The sequence below is a fragment of the Phyllostomus discolor genome, chromosome 8 (genome assembly GCF_004126475.2).
Source record: "Phyllostomus discolor isolate MPI-MPIP mPhyDis1 chromosome 8, mPhyDis1.pri.v3, whole genome shotgun sequence".
NCBI lineage: Eukaryota > Metazoa > Chordata > Mammalia > Chiroptera > Phyllostomidae > Phyllostomus > Phyllostomus discolor.
This window is the reverse complement of record NC_040910.2, coordinates 1,855,934-1,871,063: the sequence shown is the minus strand read 5'-3', so window position 1 is coordinate 1,871,063 and position 15,130 is coordinate 1,855,934. Positions and strand designations below refer to the sequence as shown.

At 61.1% G+C, this 15,130-nt stretch overlaps 1 protein-coding gene across 4 annotated transcripts in view; it reads left to right on the top strand.

Annotated features, from left to right (window-relative positions):
• Positions 1 to 15,130, top strand: part of PDE5A (phosphodiesterase 5A) — a 67,606-nt gene that overhangs the window by 24,126 nt on the left and 28,350 nt on the right. For 3 of the 4 annotated variants that reach the window (XM_028520709.2, XM_036031775.1, XM_036031774.1), the window contains exons 4-8: positions 5,269 to 5,340; positions 6,865 to 6,954; positions 8,720 to 8,857; positions 10,875 to 10,942; positions 14,394 to 14,502. In XM_028520709.2, coding sequence (XP_028376510.1) covers positions 5,269 to 5,340; positions 6,865 to 6,954; positions 8,720 to 8,857; positions 10,875 to 10,942; positions 14,394 to 14,502 — 477 coding nt within the window. The remainder of the gene's footprint in view (positions 1 to 5,268; positions 5,341 to 6,864; positions 6,955 to 8,719; positions 8,858 to 10,874; positions 10,943 to 14,393; positions 14,503 to 15,130) is intronic. The other variant, XM_036031773.1, reaches the window with a different exon arrangement.

The following is a 15,130-nucleotide window of genomic DNA, read 5'->3' as shown; positions in this document are numbered from 1 at the left end:
ACTGCCCACCCTGGGGACACTCGCCTGAGGCCCTGGGGCACACCCACTCGCTCGACCTTCGTCCCAACCGCAGGAGGCAGTCGTCACTGCCCCCACGCAACACCCGAGGGGACGCGAGGCACGCAGGGGAGCTCACCTGGAGCCACGCCACTCGGCTCCGGCGGCGCTGGGGTCCAGACCAGGCAGTCTGTCTCGGGGCCGCAACGTGAGGAGGAGGCTGGGCCCCACGGGGCTCCGTGCCGCACGGGCCCTGAAGGTGGGGTGGGGAGGCCCATGGCCCCCCGAGGGTTCTGCGAGGGACGGGTTCGAGCCACTGCGCACAGGGCTCTTTTTCAGGCGGGGGAAGAAGGGCAGGAGGGAGAGGGAAGTGGGCTCAGGGTCACCTCCTCTGCAGCGTCCCCGGAGAACACCTCCCCGGGGAGAAGAGCGTCCCGGGAGCGCGCATCCTGTCCATCTGGGCCAGGTGCTCCGGAGAGCAGCCGCCACGGACCCACGGGCGCAGAGAAATCCATTCACTGAGTGTGCTTGCTGCGTGTGTGCGTGCTGCGTGCATGTGTGTGGATCTGGGGGCAGCTGTCCGTGGCCTCCGGACGTGATGCTGGATTTGGGGGACCTGGTCACTCCCGTCAGTTACTTCTACACCAGACGGTCTCTTTCCTGTTCGGGAAAGGAGGACAGGGAAAGGCGGCTCCTGCTCTGTGGCTCGGGCGACCCACTTCTGCGGAGCCGGCCTCCCGCGGCGCAGACCTGCGTGGTTTTATTTCTAGGGCTGCGCCGACCGGGAGGGGGGAACGGTCCTCGCCGCCCTGAGCTGGCCGAGCTGCCCGTGGGGGGGAGGGCCGGTTCTTCCGGGCTGAGACCCCACTTCCTCCGGGCTGAATGTGTCCACCCTGGTCACCGAGGAGAAATCTAACTGGGAACCAGACCTCTGCTGGTCCTTCCCTGTTTGCATCTGCACCATGACTGTGTTTCGTCACACGCAATGCCGTGCTCATCGATCTCCGATGCATATATGACAGGAGCGCGACAAATGCTTGAACAACTCGATAAAGGGAGCATTTTAGTTAAACATCTAATTACTTGTATCTCCCTCTGAAAAAAGCCTACACGTTTAAAAAGTACATATCAGCTAGTTTTTGTGAGCGTTTTGTAGGATGAATACTCTGGTGAACCACGAGATGTCATGCCGGCCCAAAATCCCAGAGTGAGGCCTCGATGGAATTAGACGTGTAATCCCCGCCGTGACACGCAAAAGGCAATGTCTGCAGGGCACGAAAGTAGCCCTGAGCCACGCTGACTGGGCTGGCCTCGAAAATCCTCATTCCCCCGCCCCTGCACGGTCCGGTCCGGACAGGCAGTGAGTGAGTGGCCGTGACATGACGTGCAGGTGCTTGGTCTGGGCCGTGAGGGTTTGAAGCACGTGCAGTGAGGAAGACTCTTGCTGTGAAACCGTTTTCAGTGGTGGGCGGAGAACTTGAACCCAGGAGTTAGAGGTCCCCTCGAGGTCACAGAACATGTTGCGTGAGTTCAGTGTTCAACACACAAGTTCAAGGGTCAGGCTGTGGGACCGGGGGTGGGGAGGCTCGGGCGGTGGACGCCGGCCTGCGCTGTCCGGCTCCCAGGGCCGCCGGGGCCTCCTTCAGCTTGACACGTCAGCTTGGAGCGGGTCGCATCGTGGCTTTACGTGTGGTCCTCCCGCCTGTGGTCAGACTGCGTGCAAATACGGCGACAGGAGGAGGCAGGGCCGAGTCACAGGGTGCTGGGCGACCTGGACCTGTTTCAGTCCTGAAGAGCCGGCTGGCCCTGTGTGTCTTCAAAACTCGTAAGTCGTTCGCTGCACTCATTCGCCCGGCATACTCTTTCTTGTGGCTTTGTGTCAGACACAAGGCCAGAGTGCTCGCAGGGTTTCCGTTTGTTCTGGGTGGGGATGTCACGATGCCCATGAGCTTGGCCGCCTCCTTTCCCGCGGGGCCCTCTGACCACACACAGGCGTGTTTCCCGAAGAAGAAGACGGCGGCGGCCCCGGCCCTGAGGCCCAGCAGAGGCAGCAGGTGGATGCACCTGCCGGCAGGTTCCCCACCCCAGGCTTCCCGTCCGGCCCGGGGGCAGGAGAGTGGGGAGGGGATGGGGACGTGGGTGAGGGTAGGCTGTGCTTGCTGAGTCTCACCGAGGCGCCCGGCAGGGGCTCCGGCTGCGGCCTGAGCGCCGTGTCACACAGGACACAGTGTGTGTTTCGCTCGGCCCTGCAGACCTGCTGGCTGCAGGACATCTGCTGTAGTGTGACAGGTCACTTACAGGCTGAACTTGGAGGACTGGTACGCAGGCCCTGCACAGCGACGGCAGCGCTCTGCGACCAGCTGCAGGCCGGCGTAGACCGTTCCTGGGGGTACCGTCTGACCCCGAGTCCCATAACTAGACCGCGGTGGGGCGGGGTGTGCGTGGTGGGTAATTTGCACTTTGTCTCAGGGAGCGAGGGGGTGGCCGGGGAACGGCTGCTCTCCACAGACGTGTGTGCAAACGCCCACACTCACCTGCTGGGAGCTGGGATCGCACAGGGGAAGGGCCGTGTAGACCGCTGAGCGCTCCATTTCTTCTCACTAACCCTCAGCTAAGCGTCCCGCCTGCTTCTCCCCCGGCAGAGCGCAAGGGGACATTCCAGGGTTAAATCAGGCGGAAGAGCAAGAGGGGATGACCTGACACAATTACTGAGTCACACTGGTTTTTCATCATCATCCCCCGAGCAGTGACACAAGGTGACAGCGACTGGACTTAGCGTCCAGGTCTGTTTGATGATGACAGATGACTGGACGATCGTGAGGACTGTGCTAGTGACCTCTCGCGACAGGACAAAGTGCCCGCAGCCCGGGGGTGGTGAACAGACCCCGGGGGGCAGGGCGGGCCCGTGGCTCAGCCCAGGCCCCCTTCTCTCAGGCCAGCAGCCCTTGCCCCCAAGGGCTCCCTCCAAAGCCACTGGGCAGGAGGCCTCAGTTCCTCGCCACCTGGGCCTCTCCCCTCAGGGTCCTCACCCCGCAGCAGAGGCAGGCAGGGTGGAGAGGGGCGGTGCAGACCGGTCTCCAGATCTGTGTGCCACCCCCTCTGTGTGCCCTGTCCTTCAGGGCCAGGCGGCAGGTGCAGCCCCAGGTCAGGGGAGGGGCGTCAGGCTCCGCCCCTGAAGGGTGGAGGCTCGGAGAGTTTGTGGTGATGTCTGGAAACTGCTAAGGACTAGATGTATTTTGTGGCTTCGTTCCCTTTCCTCATAGCCAGCCCAGGGATGCAGGAGGACGCTGCTGGCTGATTAAAGCAATTCTCAAAGCGTCCTTCTCGACCTCTCGTGTGCTTCCCTACCCCCGGGCCACCCGAGGCAGCACGGCCTGGCCCAACGGAAGGTGCCGGGCTGGCCTGCGTCCTGGGGACAGTGGAGGGGCACTCGGAGGAGCAGTGAGGACGAGAGGAAGGGGCCTGCCTCCCGGGCCGTGGCAAAGGGCGGAGACATTATCATCCTTCCAGGAGGTTCTGCCACAAAGGCTGCTCTGCAGGCGGTTGCAGCTGGCATGGGGCTGACGTCCCGTGCTCCTTAACCTCCACGGGAAGTGCTCACTGCGGTAGCCTCTTCGTCTGCTGCCCCGGTGTTCCCTGCGCCCGCCCCATTGGTCAGGAGCGCAGGGTGCACCCAGCGTTTGCTGGAGTTTATGCTGAAGGAGGGAAGGGTCCGGGGACACAACCGCTCCTGCCGGGCACGGGCCGGGCTTTATTTCAAGCCAGGGGACGGTAGGTGCCACTTACAGATCGCTGTTAAGGAGTGACAGCTTTCTTCGCTTTGGAGCAAACCCAGAGCCCCACAGGCCGACACCTGAGGGGTCTGGGCAGTCGGCCCTCTGCACGTGTGCCCGTACGTGGAGGAAGGCCCGGGTCCCGGTGCTTTCGCCGGGATCCGGAGCGGGCAGAGAGCCAGCTGCCGCCGGGGGCCAGTGGGGCGGGCTTGCCGCTCCGGGTGGGAGGCCGGGGACTGGTCTGGTGCAGGAACACCGGAAGGAGGAATCTGGAGTGTGTCCCAGGGTGTTTAGATAGACGTATGGGGGAGAGAGCGCGGCCGTCCCTAAAATAAAGCATGCCGCGGAGAGAATCCGTTCGTGGGGATCAAGACCATTAGCTCCTTTTTTGGACATGTTGCCTTACTGCCTAATGCTCTCCCCTCCCTCCTCCAATGTCAAGGCGGCCTCCCCACCCCCACGCCCAGTGGACGGCCTGGCCTGTTAGCTCCGTGGAGACAAAGCCATTAGAAGGACGCTCCCGCTCCTACCTCCTTCCCCCGCTCATCAGCATTTCCCTCCGCACCCGGCGGGCTCAGCCCACAGGCATGCCGCGGCTGACCCTCCAAATCCTGGGACCGCACCGGCCCTGCGGGGGCCACCGCATCCCCGCTGGCCTCTCCGCTGGCCACTCTCGTCCTTCGTGCATGGCCATTGCCCCCCGCCCTCTCCAGCCAGACCCCCCCCATCCCCCACCCTCGCCACTCTGTGGAAACCACCCTGGGTGACAACCCGCGACTCCCGAGGGCAAGAGCTGTGGCCCTTTCTCTGGCCTCACCTCGCCCAGCCAGTCAGCAGCACGTGGCAGCAGTGGCGGTCACTCATTCCTCCGGGACAGGCTTGTCTGCATGCTCTCCGGGACCTCCGACTGCCCGGCTGTCCTGCCTCCCCCTCGGCCTTTCTGAGTCGGCCCATCACACCTTAGTGGTTCTTATTTGACCATAAAAAGTAAAATTTAAGCCCTAGCTGGTGTAGCTCAGTGGATTGAGCGAGGGCTGTGAATCAAAGTGTCCCAGGTTCGATGCCCAGTCAGGGCATGTGCCTGGGTTGCAGGCCATGACCCCCAGCAACTGCACATTGATGTTTCTCTCTCTCTCTCTTTCTCCCTCCCTTCCCTCTCTAAAAATAAATAAATAAAACCTTTTAAAAAAAGACTTCTTTCCAAAAGTCAAATTCACATGCAACGTGATTGCCCGTGATGTCTCTCACGGTGCCAGGCGAACTCACAGGACCCAGTACGGTCCGGGACCCAGGAGGTCAAACACTTGAGAGCTCTCCCAGGAGCTGGCTGCAGTGCGAGCTCCAGGGCCCTCTCCTTCCGTCCCCGGCGGGCGTGTGCCGGGTCCGTGGCTTGCTGCTGCCTCCATGCCACGTGGGGCCACTTCTGTAAACACGGTCTGGTGAATTCACGCCGGTGACTTTGCCCAGCGGACTGACCGCCCTTCTCCCCTCACACCAGGTTGTCGGTGTGGCCCAGGCCATCAACAAGAAGTCGGGAAATGGCGGGACCTTCACGGAAAAGGACGAGAAGGTACGAAACGTGCGTCCGGTGTGAGGTCTGTCCGGGAAGGTGTGTTCTCTGTAGCCCACAGGTGGCAAACACGAGGCCCGTGGGCCGCATCCGGCCCTCCGCCTTGTTTTATCCGGCCCGGCACCTTGTTTCTACCCAACAGCACTGAGCTCCCTGCCCCTGGTTAAGGGCAGTCACACTTAAACACAGTCCTCAAATTACACTCGGCCCTTGGAAGGCCACGGTGAGGCTGATGTGGCCCCCGGTGAAGATGAGTCTGACGCCCCTGCTCCAGAGTGTACAGACCTCCGGAAGGGGCTCTGGCTGAACCTGCCGGTCACGGAAAGCCCTGTGGTTAAAAGCGGCTCGGAAGGGCCGCGCTGCCTTTCCCGCGGCAGACTCAGGGCCGGCCAGACTGCAGGCCACCTGTGCTCTGATCCCGTCAGCAGGACCCCGCCCTCCTCTCCGTGCGGCCACACCCCCCACCCCAGGGCCGCCTGCGCACGCGCACTCGGGGGCCTGCCTGCCCAGGGTGCTGGGGACCTCTAATCCGCTCCTGTACCTTCCATCCCTGCCAGTAAGGAGTTCACCCTCGCGTGAAACCCGGTAAGGCAGAGCTCCAGGCCTGCGCTCCAGGTCAGCCACAGATCGGAACTGCCTCCGGGGCGCAGCCACCCGCAGAATGTTCTCTAAGCCTCGCCCGCGGACAGACGGCGGGGCCCGGCGTGGGCATTCAGGCTGGAGGGGGGTGTGTGGCTCCCGCGAGAGCAGCGGCGGCGGCCGGCACCACGCCGCTGCCCCCGCCTCCAGCTCTGAGCCGCGGAGAGCCCAGCAGCGCCTCTAAGTAAATCGGGGTGGCAGGTGCCTGCGCTCCTGCCCCGTGAGCGACCCCTGCCAGTATTTGGTGGGGAGCGCGGCGCTGGACCGGCTCTGCGCGCCCCCGTCTGTCTGTGGCCCGTTAACGTGAGCCCCCCCCCACCCCTCGGCAAAGAGTCGCATCCCAAGGCTGTGGCGTCTCCGGGCAAAGTGAACCCACGACTGTGCATTACAGTATGTCGTGTAAAGACGTGGTTTGGTGGACAAGTGATACCATCGTGAGCCCACCGCCTTAGTGTGGTGCAGTGAGGGTGACCGCTACCCGTTACAAAGAACGAGATTCTGCTCCTATGTGCGACTCCACAGGCGCAGGAGCTCCGAGTCTCACCGCCACTCAGAGGCCGCACCGCCTCTGGCACCGGCGGGTTCCGCGTCAAAGGATGCAAAGAGCCCCGCGTCTCCATCCCACTCACTCCCTTCCCCTTGCTCCTTAGCGGAAAGCGACCGAGCAGGCTGTGCGTACACGTGGCATCCCCTGGGGGGCGCCACTGAGCTCGCACCTGCTCTGCACGCGCTCCGAATTCTCTGCAGGACACGCAGCTCCACTCTGGGCTCTCTAACGTTCACTACTCCAGCTCCGGATAACTTCGGATGCCCTCTGCACTCCAGGTAACGTAACAGGACACTTGCACAGGCCGTTCTCACCTGGCGGCGTCTCCTGTTTCCTAGGACTTCGCCGCCTACCTGGCCTTCTGTGGGATCGTGCTTCACAACGCCCAGCTCTACGAGACGTCGCTGCTGGAGAACAAGAGAAACCAGGCAAGTCTGAGGCCTGGAGAGCGCATACACTCTTCCGAGGTGGTCGTTAGCCTTGTGTCCAACATGCGTGCGTGGTGTTTGTCCGCGTGGGTGTGTGGGTGTGTGTGTGTGTGTGTGACTGAAAACCCCCAGAGTACGGATCCCCTTTCTAAATTCTTTAGCTGCTGCTTCTGACAGTCATTCCCGTTCCCAGCGGTCTGTGCGTCGTCACTGACTGGCGGTGCCGGCTGAGGTTAAGGGCGCGGGGTCACTGGGCTCGCACCCCCCCCACCCCGAGGCTGGCGCGGCCCCCAGCCTGCCAGCACTGTGAAACCCCGGGGCTAGGCTATCGGATGGGCGGCATCTGCGATGGAAATGAGGCTTCTGGGTCTCGCTCTCTCCGCGGGAGACACCGCCTCTTGGTTTTACTCTTCCCCAGACGAGGACCTCAGCGTCCATCCCTCGTCTCCCCTTCCTGGCCACCGCTCCCAACCTCTGCACTCCCAGCCGACTAGTTCTCCCAGGCTGCCCACGTGGGAAACCCACGTACTGTCCACAGCCAAAGTTAAATCTCCTTACCTTCCGTCTAGGTTAATTCTGATGCTGCAATTCCAAATAAGGGTTTTTACAAGTACTGTGACTGTGTAAATGTTGTTCGTCTGCGTGTTTCTGGATGTTTCTGAACTCCTTTCTTTCCTCCTGGAACCGTTTGCCCTGGTATAACCGCACGCCAACTCCCACCCCCCGAGACCCTCCGTTATTTAGGCAATTCTGCTGAGTTCTTTACGTGGGAGTCTCCTAATCAACGTCCTCCTCCTCCATCTGTCCTCCTCCACGGCACACATCCTCACCCACGGCCTCGGCTCGGGTGGCCGTGGGGACCTCTGTCACGGCCTCCTTAGGGGGTGGACTCCTCTGCTCCCCACCGGCTCCCTAGCCCCTCTCGGTTCCCCGCCCCGTGCCCCTGCAGCCCACCCCCAGCGAACTCCGTGAGGAGGGGCCGTGGCGAGGCAGGCTCTCTGAGTCCGCACATGCGTGCAGTTGTCCACTGTGCTGTGCTGCCGGCCTGGCTGGGTACAACATCCCCAAACAACAACAAAACACCAGTGTCTCAGGTTGTGAGGGTAGTGCTTGCTTTGTGTTCCGACTGGCATCCGTGTCGCTCTGATTCTCGGCTCTCTGTGGCTTCTTATTTTGTCTGCAAGCTCTTGGATCCTTTCTTTATCTTTGCTTTGCTAACTTAGTCTCACAACATGACTTTTTTTTAACTCATTATGCTGGTACCTGGTTGTCCCTTTCAGTCTAGAGACTCACGTCCTTCGGTTTTCGGTGACTCCTTCTCATCTTTTCTCTGATGCTCCATCTCCCCTGCTCTTCATTTTTTTTCGAACTTGCGTTAATAAGATCAACTTGTGTTTACAAGTGCCTTGTAAATGCTAAACTGTTTTATTCTTACAATATTACTGTGACTTCGGTACCCCGTTACCCTCATTTTTAAGAGTCTGGTGCTAGATCACAAACCTGGGGGGACGGCACGTCAGGGTTCAAGTCCGGTAGCTCTGGACTCAGAGGCTGCGATTCAGCCGCTGCCCTAACAGTAACGACCGTGGGCAGGGGCTGTTGTCAGGGAGCAGAGGCGTGCGTGGGTAACACTCAAACCCAAACCTGGCCCTAGCTCGTTACATTGAAGGCATACAAACAACACAAAGCCCGTGTTTGCCATTATATGGCTCTCACGATCACAAGCAGTTACTAAATAATGAGCCGTGGACGTGTCCTGGCCTAGGTGCTGCTCGACCTCGCCAGCCTGATCTTCGAGGAGCAACAGTCGCTGGAGGTGATCCTGAAGAAGATCGCCGCCACCATCATCTCCTTCATGCAGGTGCAGAAGTGCAGCATCTTCATAGTGGACGAAGACTGCCCCGTGAGTGCGGGCGCCGCCCTCCCCTTGCAGAACGACGGGCGCGGTCCTCGGAGTGCCGCCTTTCAACCCCATGCCTGCCCCCAGGCCCTCTTGCAGACCCCCCGGCTGCTCACGCACAGCCGATGACAGACAGGCGGTGGGAGCTGTCCTGGCGGAACTTGGCGGCAGTGGGGGGCAGGAGGGGCAGGGTCCCTTCAGGGTCCCTCCTCGAAGCAGTCGCCACGGCCGTGCCCGGGTGGCTGTGGTCCGTGGCCCCACAGCCGTGATGGGGAGTCACGTGGGCGGTACAGTGCGGACTCTCTGTGGTCAGGAATGGGGGGTCCCGGCTGCGAGGGGCAGGCAGGCCCCCATTCTGAATCCTGGGGTACACACTTTTGTTTTGTCTGGAAATTGTTTGAAAACCAGCAGGCAGGGCCCCCTGGAGGAAGTGCTTTTCAAGCAGCCCCTGCATCCCCAGCCGCTGCAGTGTTCGGACCGGTGGCGCTCCAGCCGCCGGTCTGTAACGTGGAGCCGCAGACATGTGCGGGAGGGTGTGTCCGTGCGGCGGCAGAGGGCTGGTCACTTCCAGTCCCGGCCGCGTCTGCAGTCGTGCAGTCGGCACCGGGCCCGGCCGAGGGCAGTTTCCCTTGTGCACCGTCCTTCCCGGCCCCGCCGGTGCACCGTGGCCTCCGGAGTGTTGCTGTTTGAGGGGGGTCATTCCTGTTCTTCCTCCTGCAGACCCGGGGGGTGGGCTCCTCTCTGGTGGGTCGGTGGGCAGGAGGGCGGGGCTCCCGCTGGTATCGGTGGGCCGCAATCCGTGTACGGCATCTGAGTTGATGTTTTTTGGGGCAAAGTAGAATAAAAGGCGCTTACTATGCAAATCAAACTTAAACACATTAATTGTGAAGTGGTCAGACTGCACCACACAGCCCACCATTATCAGGACCGCTGTGTGCACTAGTCCCTCTCGTCACCACGGCATCAGCTAGGGTCCCCCGGGCTGTCAGGGAGTCCGTGTTCCCGGAGAGCCTGCTTCGCCGTCTCAACCAGCCATGAAACCTCCCTATGGAGTCGGCTGCAAGACGGTAGCCGCCCTTTGGAAGTTCAGGCCGGCACTCATTAACGCAGCCCGTCAACCCGCTGTGTCCGCCCGGGGCCTGCTTGCTCCTCGGCGTCTGATCTGCGGACATTGTGTGTGAGGCCCCCTCCCAGACAGCTTACACGTCGCTCTCATTAACGTTGAGCGCGTGCCTCCCCGCCCCGCCCCTGCAGCGACCGCCTCTGACCCGGCTCAGCGGTGCTTCGGAGTAAGGCCCCCGTCAAGCAACTTCAGTGCTCGGGCTCGGAAAGTGGATTAAGTGATTTCATTTATATTGCAATTATTTATTGGTTCAGAGTATGTCAACAGCATGAGCCAAAATCAAAATGTAAGCAAGGAAAAAAAAACAAGTATCATTGTTTTATTTCTCTGTTTCCTTCCAAATCTTTATTCAGGTGTAAGGGTGGCCTCACTGCAAACATGTGCTCTGCTTTTTTTTTTTTTAAGGAAAAAAAAGTATTTTTCTATGTGGTTAAAGTCTTTACAATTATCGTAAGATCTCATAAAATATTACTGAAAGGCACGTCTTTTAAAAAAGACACTCCTCACCCAGGGTCCAATGGCAGCAATAAGTAGACGCCTAAAAGCAAGAACTGGAGGACTCTGAGTAAAGACGGAGCAGTTCTGAAGCCCACATTGCTTCACACCTGGTGGGGAGAAAGAATGAGCCAGTCGCGAGGGGAGCGCGGCGAGGACAGGAGCCGGCCTCCGTCCCACGCAGTCGTGAAGCGAGGGCTCGTGTCCTCGGAAAACGGCTGAAAAAAAAACCTGACCCCAGGGCTCGGTGTGCCGGTCCTGCCCTGGCCGTGTGTGTCTGTGCATGTCTGTGCATGTGTGTGCCTGTCTGTGTGTGTGTGTGTGTGTGTGCATGTCTGTGCGGCCGCGGGGGGCGCCTGGCGGGGCCCGTCTCTCAGTCCCGCCGCTGCTCTCTCCCCGCAGGACTCCTTCTCCAGCGTGTTCCACATGGAGTGCGAGGAGCTGGAGCGGTGCCCCGCCGCGGGAGCCAGGTAAGGCCGCGTCCCCGCCCACTCCCGAGGGGGTGGCACTGGTGAAAGGTGGTCGCTCGAGTACCCTGTTAAATTCAAGACCCAGATGCTCCAGGCTGTCCCTTCCCACACTTTTAAATGTCTCAGGCGCTGCCCTCTGCCCTCGAACCCCCCTCCTCTCCTTCCCTCTCCCCCTCTCGTCTTCGCTCTCCTCCCCTGGCCTCCCAGGTCTCCCCCCATCCAGACGGAAAGCTGCTCCACAGCCACTGCCAGCCCTTAGTTGGTTAGGGGCTGCGTGTAAATCAAAACTCGCTGTGTCTAGGCTATTATTTTAACAACGAACGCCAGTGAAAGGCCTTTCTCCTGTTAGAAGAATCCTGGGAGGCGGCCGAGGGGCAGGAGGCAGCTCTGGGTGGGTGGGATTCTGGGGATGGGTGCAGCAGGTGCCCCTGGTGTGGACCTCAGCTGCCGACCTGGGCGTGGGCAGCCGTGCAGGTGGGTGGGCTGGGGGCTCTCCCCAGAGGCTCTGCTGCCCGGAGTTTCCAGCTCACGGAGTCACAGCTGAACAGCTGACCGGCATTTCCCCCTCGGCATCGCTGGTCTCGGCTGCAGTTTGGTCCCTTCTCCGCGTGCTTTCTGATTCTTTGACGCCGTGGAGTGGGTACCGCGTCCCCTCTGGAGGTGCAGTGATTCGGCCACGTCCTGGGGAGGGGTGTCTCTCCCGCTCACGCGCGGGCCCCAGGCTCCCCCGCCCAGGTCAGCTGCGGAGCCCCTCATCCTCAGGACAGGCGTGGATCCATGCTGTGTGATGTTATGAGGCCGTGGCACCGTCGTTGCTTTTTATCAAGAACATGTTAGAGAGCTTCTGCATGAGACATGCAAATATTTGACTGTTTGTCTTTCCGGCTTGCATAGACAGTGAGTTTCTATACACGTGCAGATATAAACATACATGTATGTTCATGAATTTACATACGTCTCGGGGATGGTAGGAAATGGGTGTGATAATGCACACTAAGTGTACGACATTATGAATTACCTACACGTGCCTTTGGATGTTTGTGCAGCAGCCTGTCTGTGCAATTACATTTCGTGCATTTTCATTTTGATTTTATTATGAACTCAGCCAAGTCCTCTGAGTCCTCACGGTCACAGCGGAAGGAGCCCAGGGAGTTGGTGTGAGGGCGACCCCTACTGGTCAATGTGCATTTTTTTAAAAAGCCCGTCTTTCTGTGGATTTAATTTCTTACTATATAGTCAATCTGTGTCTGGTGAGCACCCTATTCCCTTCCTGTGAGCCAAATAGAGGTATCTTCCCACGTATGCTTTCAACCATTTCCAAACTGTCGTAGGAGGAAGATATTTTTTACAAAGGATAACTAGGGGAGTGTGGCTGACCTACATGGGTCACTTTCACCGATCATTAGCTGGTTCTGTAGTAATGGACATGATCGGACACTACTGCCTTATGTCCACTAAACATTTTAAACTTGGCCGTTAGTCTAAGGATGCAATTGAAGACCTCTCAGCGACATGAATATTTTTTAAGTAAAAATTAGATAGGAGGCTGAATGTTGCAGAAACTCTGCACTGGACTGGCGTTTACTGAGTCCTGCGTTCCGAGCAGGGCCTGAGCTGCTCCTCACCCGTCAGCAGCATCAGCATCGGGCCCTCCTGACCTTCTGAGCCACCCATTGAAGGTTGCACTCAGGCCTCTGCCGTTCCGTCTCCCAGACATTCTGTCCGTCTTCTGAGAGCGGGAGGCGTCAGCGGTGAGGAAATCGGCCATTTCGGGCAGTGAGGTGTCACTTTAAAAGCTCGGTCCGTTTGGTGTGTTTCCAACCGGCCCACTTGTCTTCTGTAAACTCAGACGCTACGTTGCAGACGGCCTGGAAATGTTGAGTGCGGAACGGAGACACACCGGGTGCCCGCGGTGCGTCATCGCTGGCCCCCTCCGTCCCATCCCTGTCTCTCTGTGTTCCCACCCGTGACTCTCACCTGGCCTTCCTTCCGCACCAGCCTCCAACGCCACCTCGCCCACCCGCTCCGGGCAGGTGCGCGCTGTCCTCCGCCCCCCAGCACCCGTGCTGTGGCACTGGGACCAGCTGTGCTAGTCAGCATGGGGCCTGACCGTGACCTGAGACCCTGGCACACAAGGGGCCTAGGCAGGGGTGCAGCGCTGTCGCTCCGTCCTGGGGACGCCCGAGGTGGCCCAGGCCCCTTGGGGTTTCTCCCCGTGCGTCCAGGGTGGGCCCGTCCCGGGGCGGGGGGGGGGGTTGGGGGTGCAGCTCCCGCCGCCCCCTCCCTGTTCCTGAGGGTGGGGGGGAGGACAGCAAGGACAGGCAGAGAAATGTGCCGTGGCCCCTCGGCTGGGGTTTCTGGACGCCCCCACATCTCCTGGGCTGTCCTGCTGGCTTGGACTGACTCGGGCGGCGACCCCCAGCCACAGGGCGGCTGAGGCCCGTGGTCTTTGTCCGTGGCTGGGGGCCCAGACTGGAGGGAGGTGAGGGCGGGATGCTGGCAGCCTGGGCCCTGGACGGGGCGCTATGCCGACCCTGGGTGCAGGTGGCCGCCATGCTGCCCCTCCGCCACAGCCCTTGCCTGGACCGTCCGCGCCCAGGGCGGCGCTGCCCCGCACCCCCTGCTGCCCCCCCCCGTGCTGCTGGCGGCACCTCTCCGCCAGCCGGCGCTCCCTCTGTGTTAACCGAGCACGGGAATGGGGTTTATCGGCATTTCTCCTGAGTCAGAGGGAAACGGTGCCCATGACTTAGTCAACCACACACTCCCCGTTCACCGGAGTGACCACTAGGAAACCTGGACAGTGTCGGGGAGTTAACAGGAGAGCTTCGAACTGATGCCTCTGACAGCGCTCTGGTCTCTGTGCCCCACCCGTGCGGCAGAGACTGGGGGGACATCCTCAGGTCTAGGGAACCGTTTGAAGACGATACAGTTTTAATCTAAAAAGTATCATGAAAGATCTCAGAGGAAAAGGGGAGGTGAGCGCTTCCCCAGTGAGACCCGCCCAGGCCGGCCTGCCCTGCCCTTGGTCTGGGGTGCGGGCGGACAGGAGGTTGGGGAGCAGGGGCCCGCGGTGGGGGCTGTGGCGGTGGACGGGCCGCCCCTCGGCCTCCGAGATCTGGTGAGACACAGGCGCTGGGAGGAAGTCCGTGCGGTTTCACACTAAAGGGCCCCGATCAGTGTGCCACTAACAATGGCAGCTCGGTCACTGAGGACGTGGGAAAGCTTGTCATAGGACACGTGAAAGGCTGTGGGCCTTTGTCTTCTCAAGACGTGTCAGTGACAGTGACTTCCGAGGGCCGTGCGTCATCCCACACGTGTAAAACGGCCTTTTCCGAGTCAGACACGCACTTTGCCCTGTAACCTGCGGCCGGCCCGTCTCTCGCACCCTCGGCCCTGCCCTGCCCTGCCCTGCCCTGCCTGGGAGGACTCACGCGCGGGGTCTCCGCCGCAGGGAGCGGGCCGCGGGCCGGACCAACTACATGTACGCCCGGTACGTGCAGAGCACCATGGAGGTCCTCAACATCCCCGACGTCGCCCAGGACAGGCGCTTCCCCTGGACGGTGAGTGCCCCGCGGCCGGGCCGGAGCTTGCAGCCGGCCTGCCCCGCAGACGGGGCGGGGGGGTGGGGGGGCTGCGGGGACCCCACAGCTGCAGGGAGGGCTGGCGGGCAGGCGGGGACGGGTCCGGGGTGGCCCCCGTGCTGTCCCTGGCCCCACGAAGGGGCACTGAGCAGCTCTCGCCAGGCGGCCGCCCCAAGTGTTCTGCCGTGCCCGTCGGTCAGGGGGTCCAGCACGTGCTGATGAACCCCACACATGCACCGGTTCTGGGGGACTCAGCTACGGCGTGCTCCCCGTCAGCGGCCTTCCTTAGATGCTTGCCAGGGTTCTCAAGTCTGCCCTGAAAAAGGAAGCTCCGTGGGGCCCGAAGGCCCGAGACCGGAGATCCGGCCCGCGGAGCAGCCCTGCGGGGAACGGAGTCTGTTTCTCTTGACGGCACAGCCACAGAGGCCAGTGTGTCGGCCATGGAAGGCCTCGGGTTCTGGTGTTTTCTCTCATTTCCCCTCAGGAAAGCGCCGCCCATTGTGGCCGCTGTCTCCCTGTCACTTCAGGCCCAGGGGGCGTCCCAGAGGCCGGCAGGGTGGGCGTCGGGAACAGCGGCAGTCTGTCCGCGGAGGGGCCGGCGTGTGAC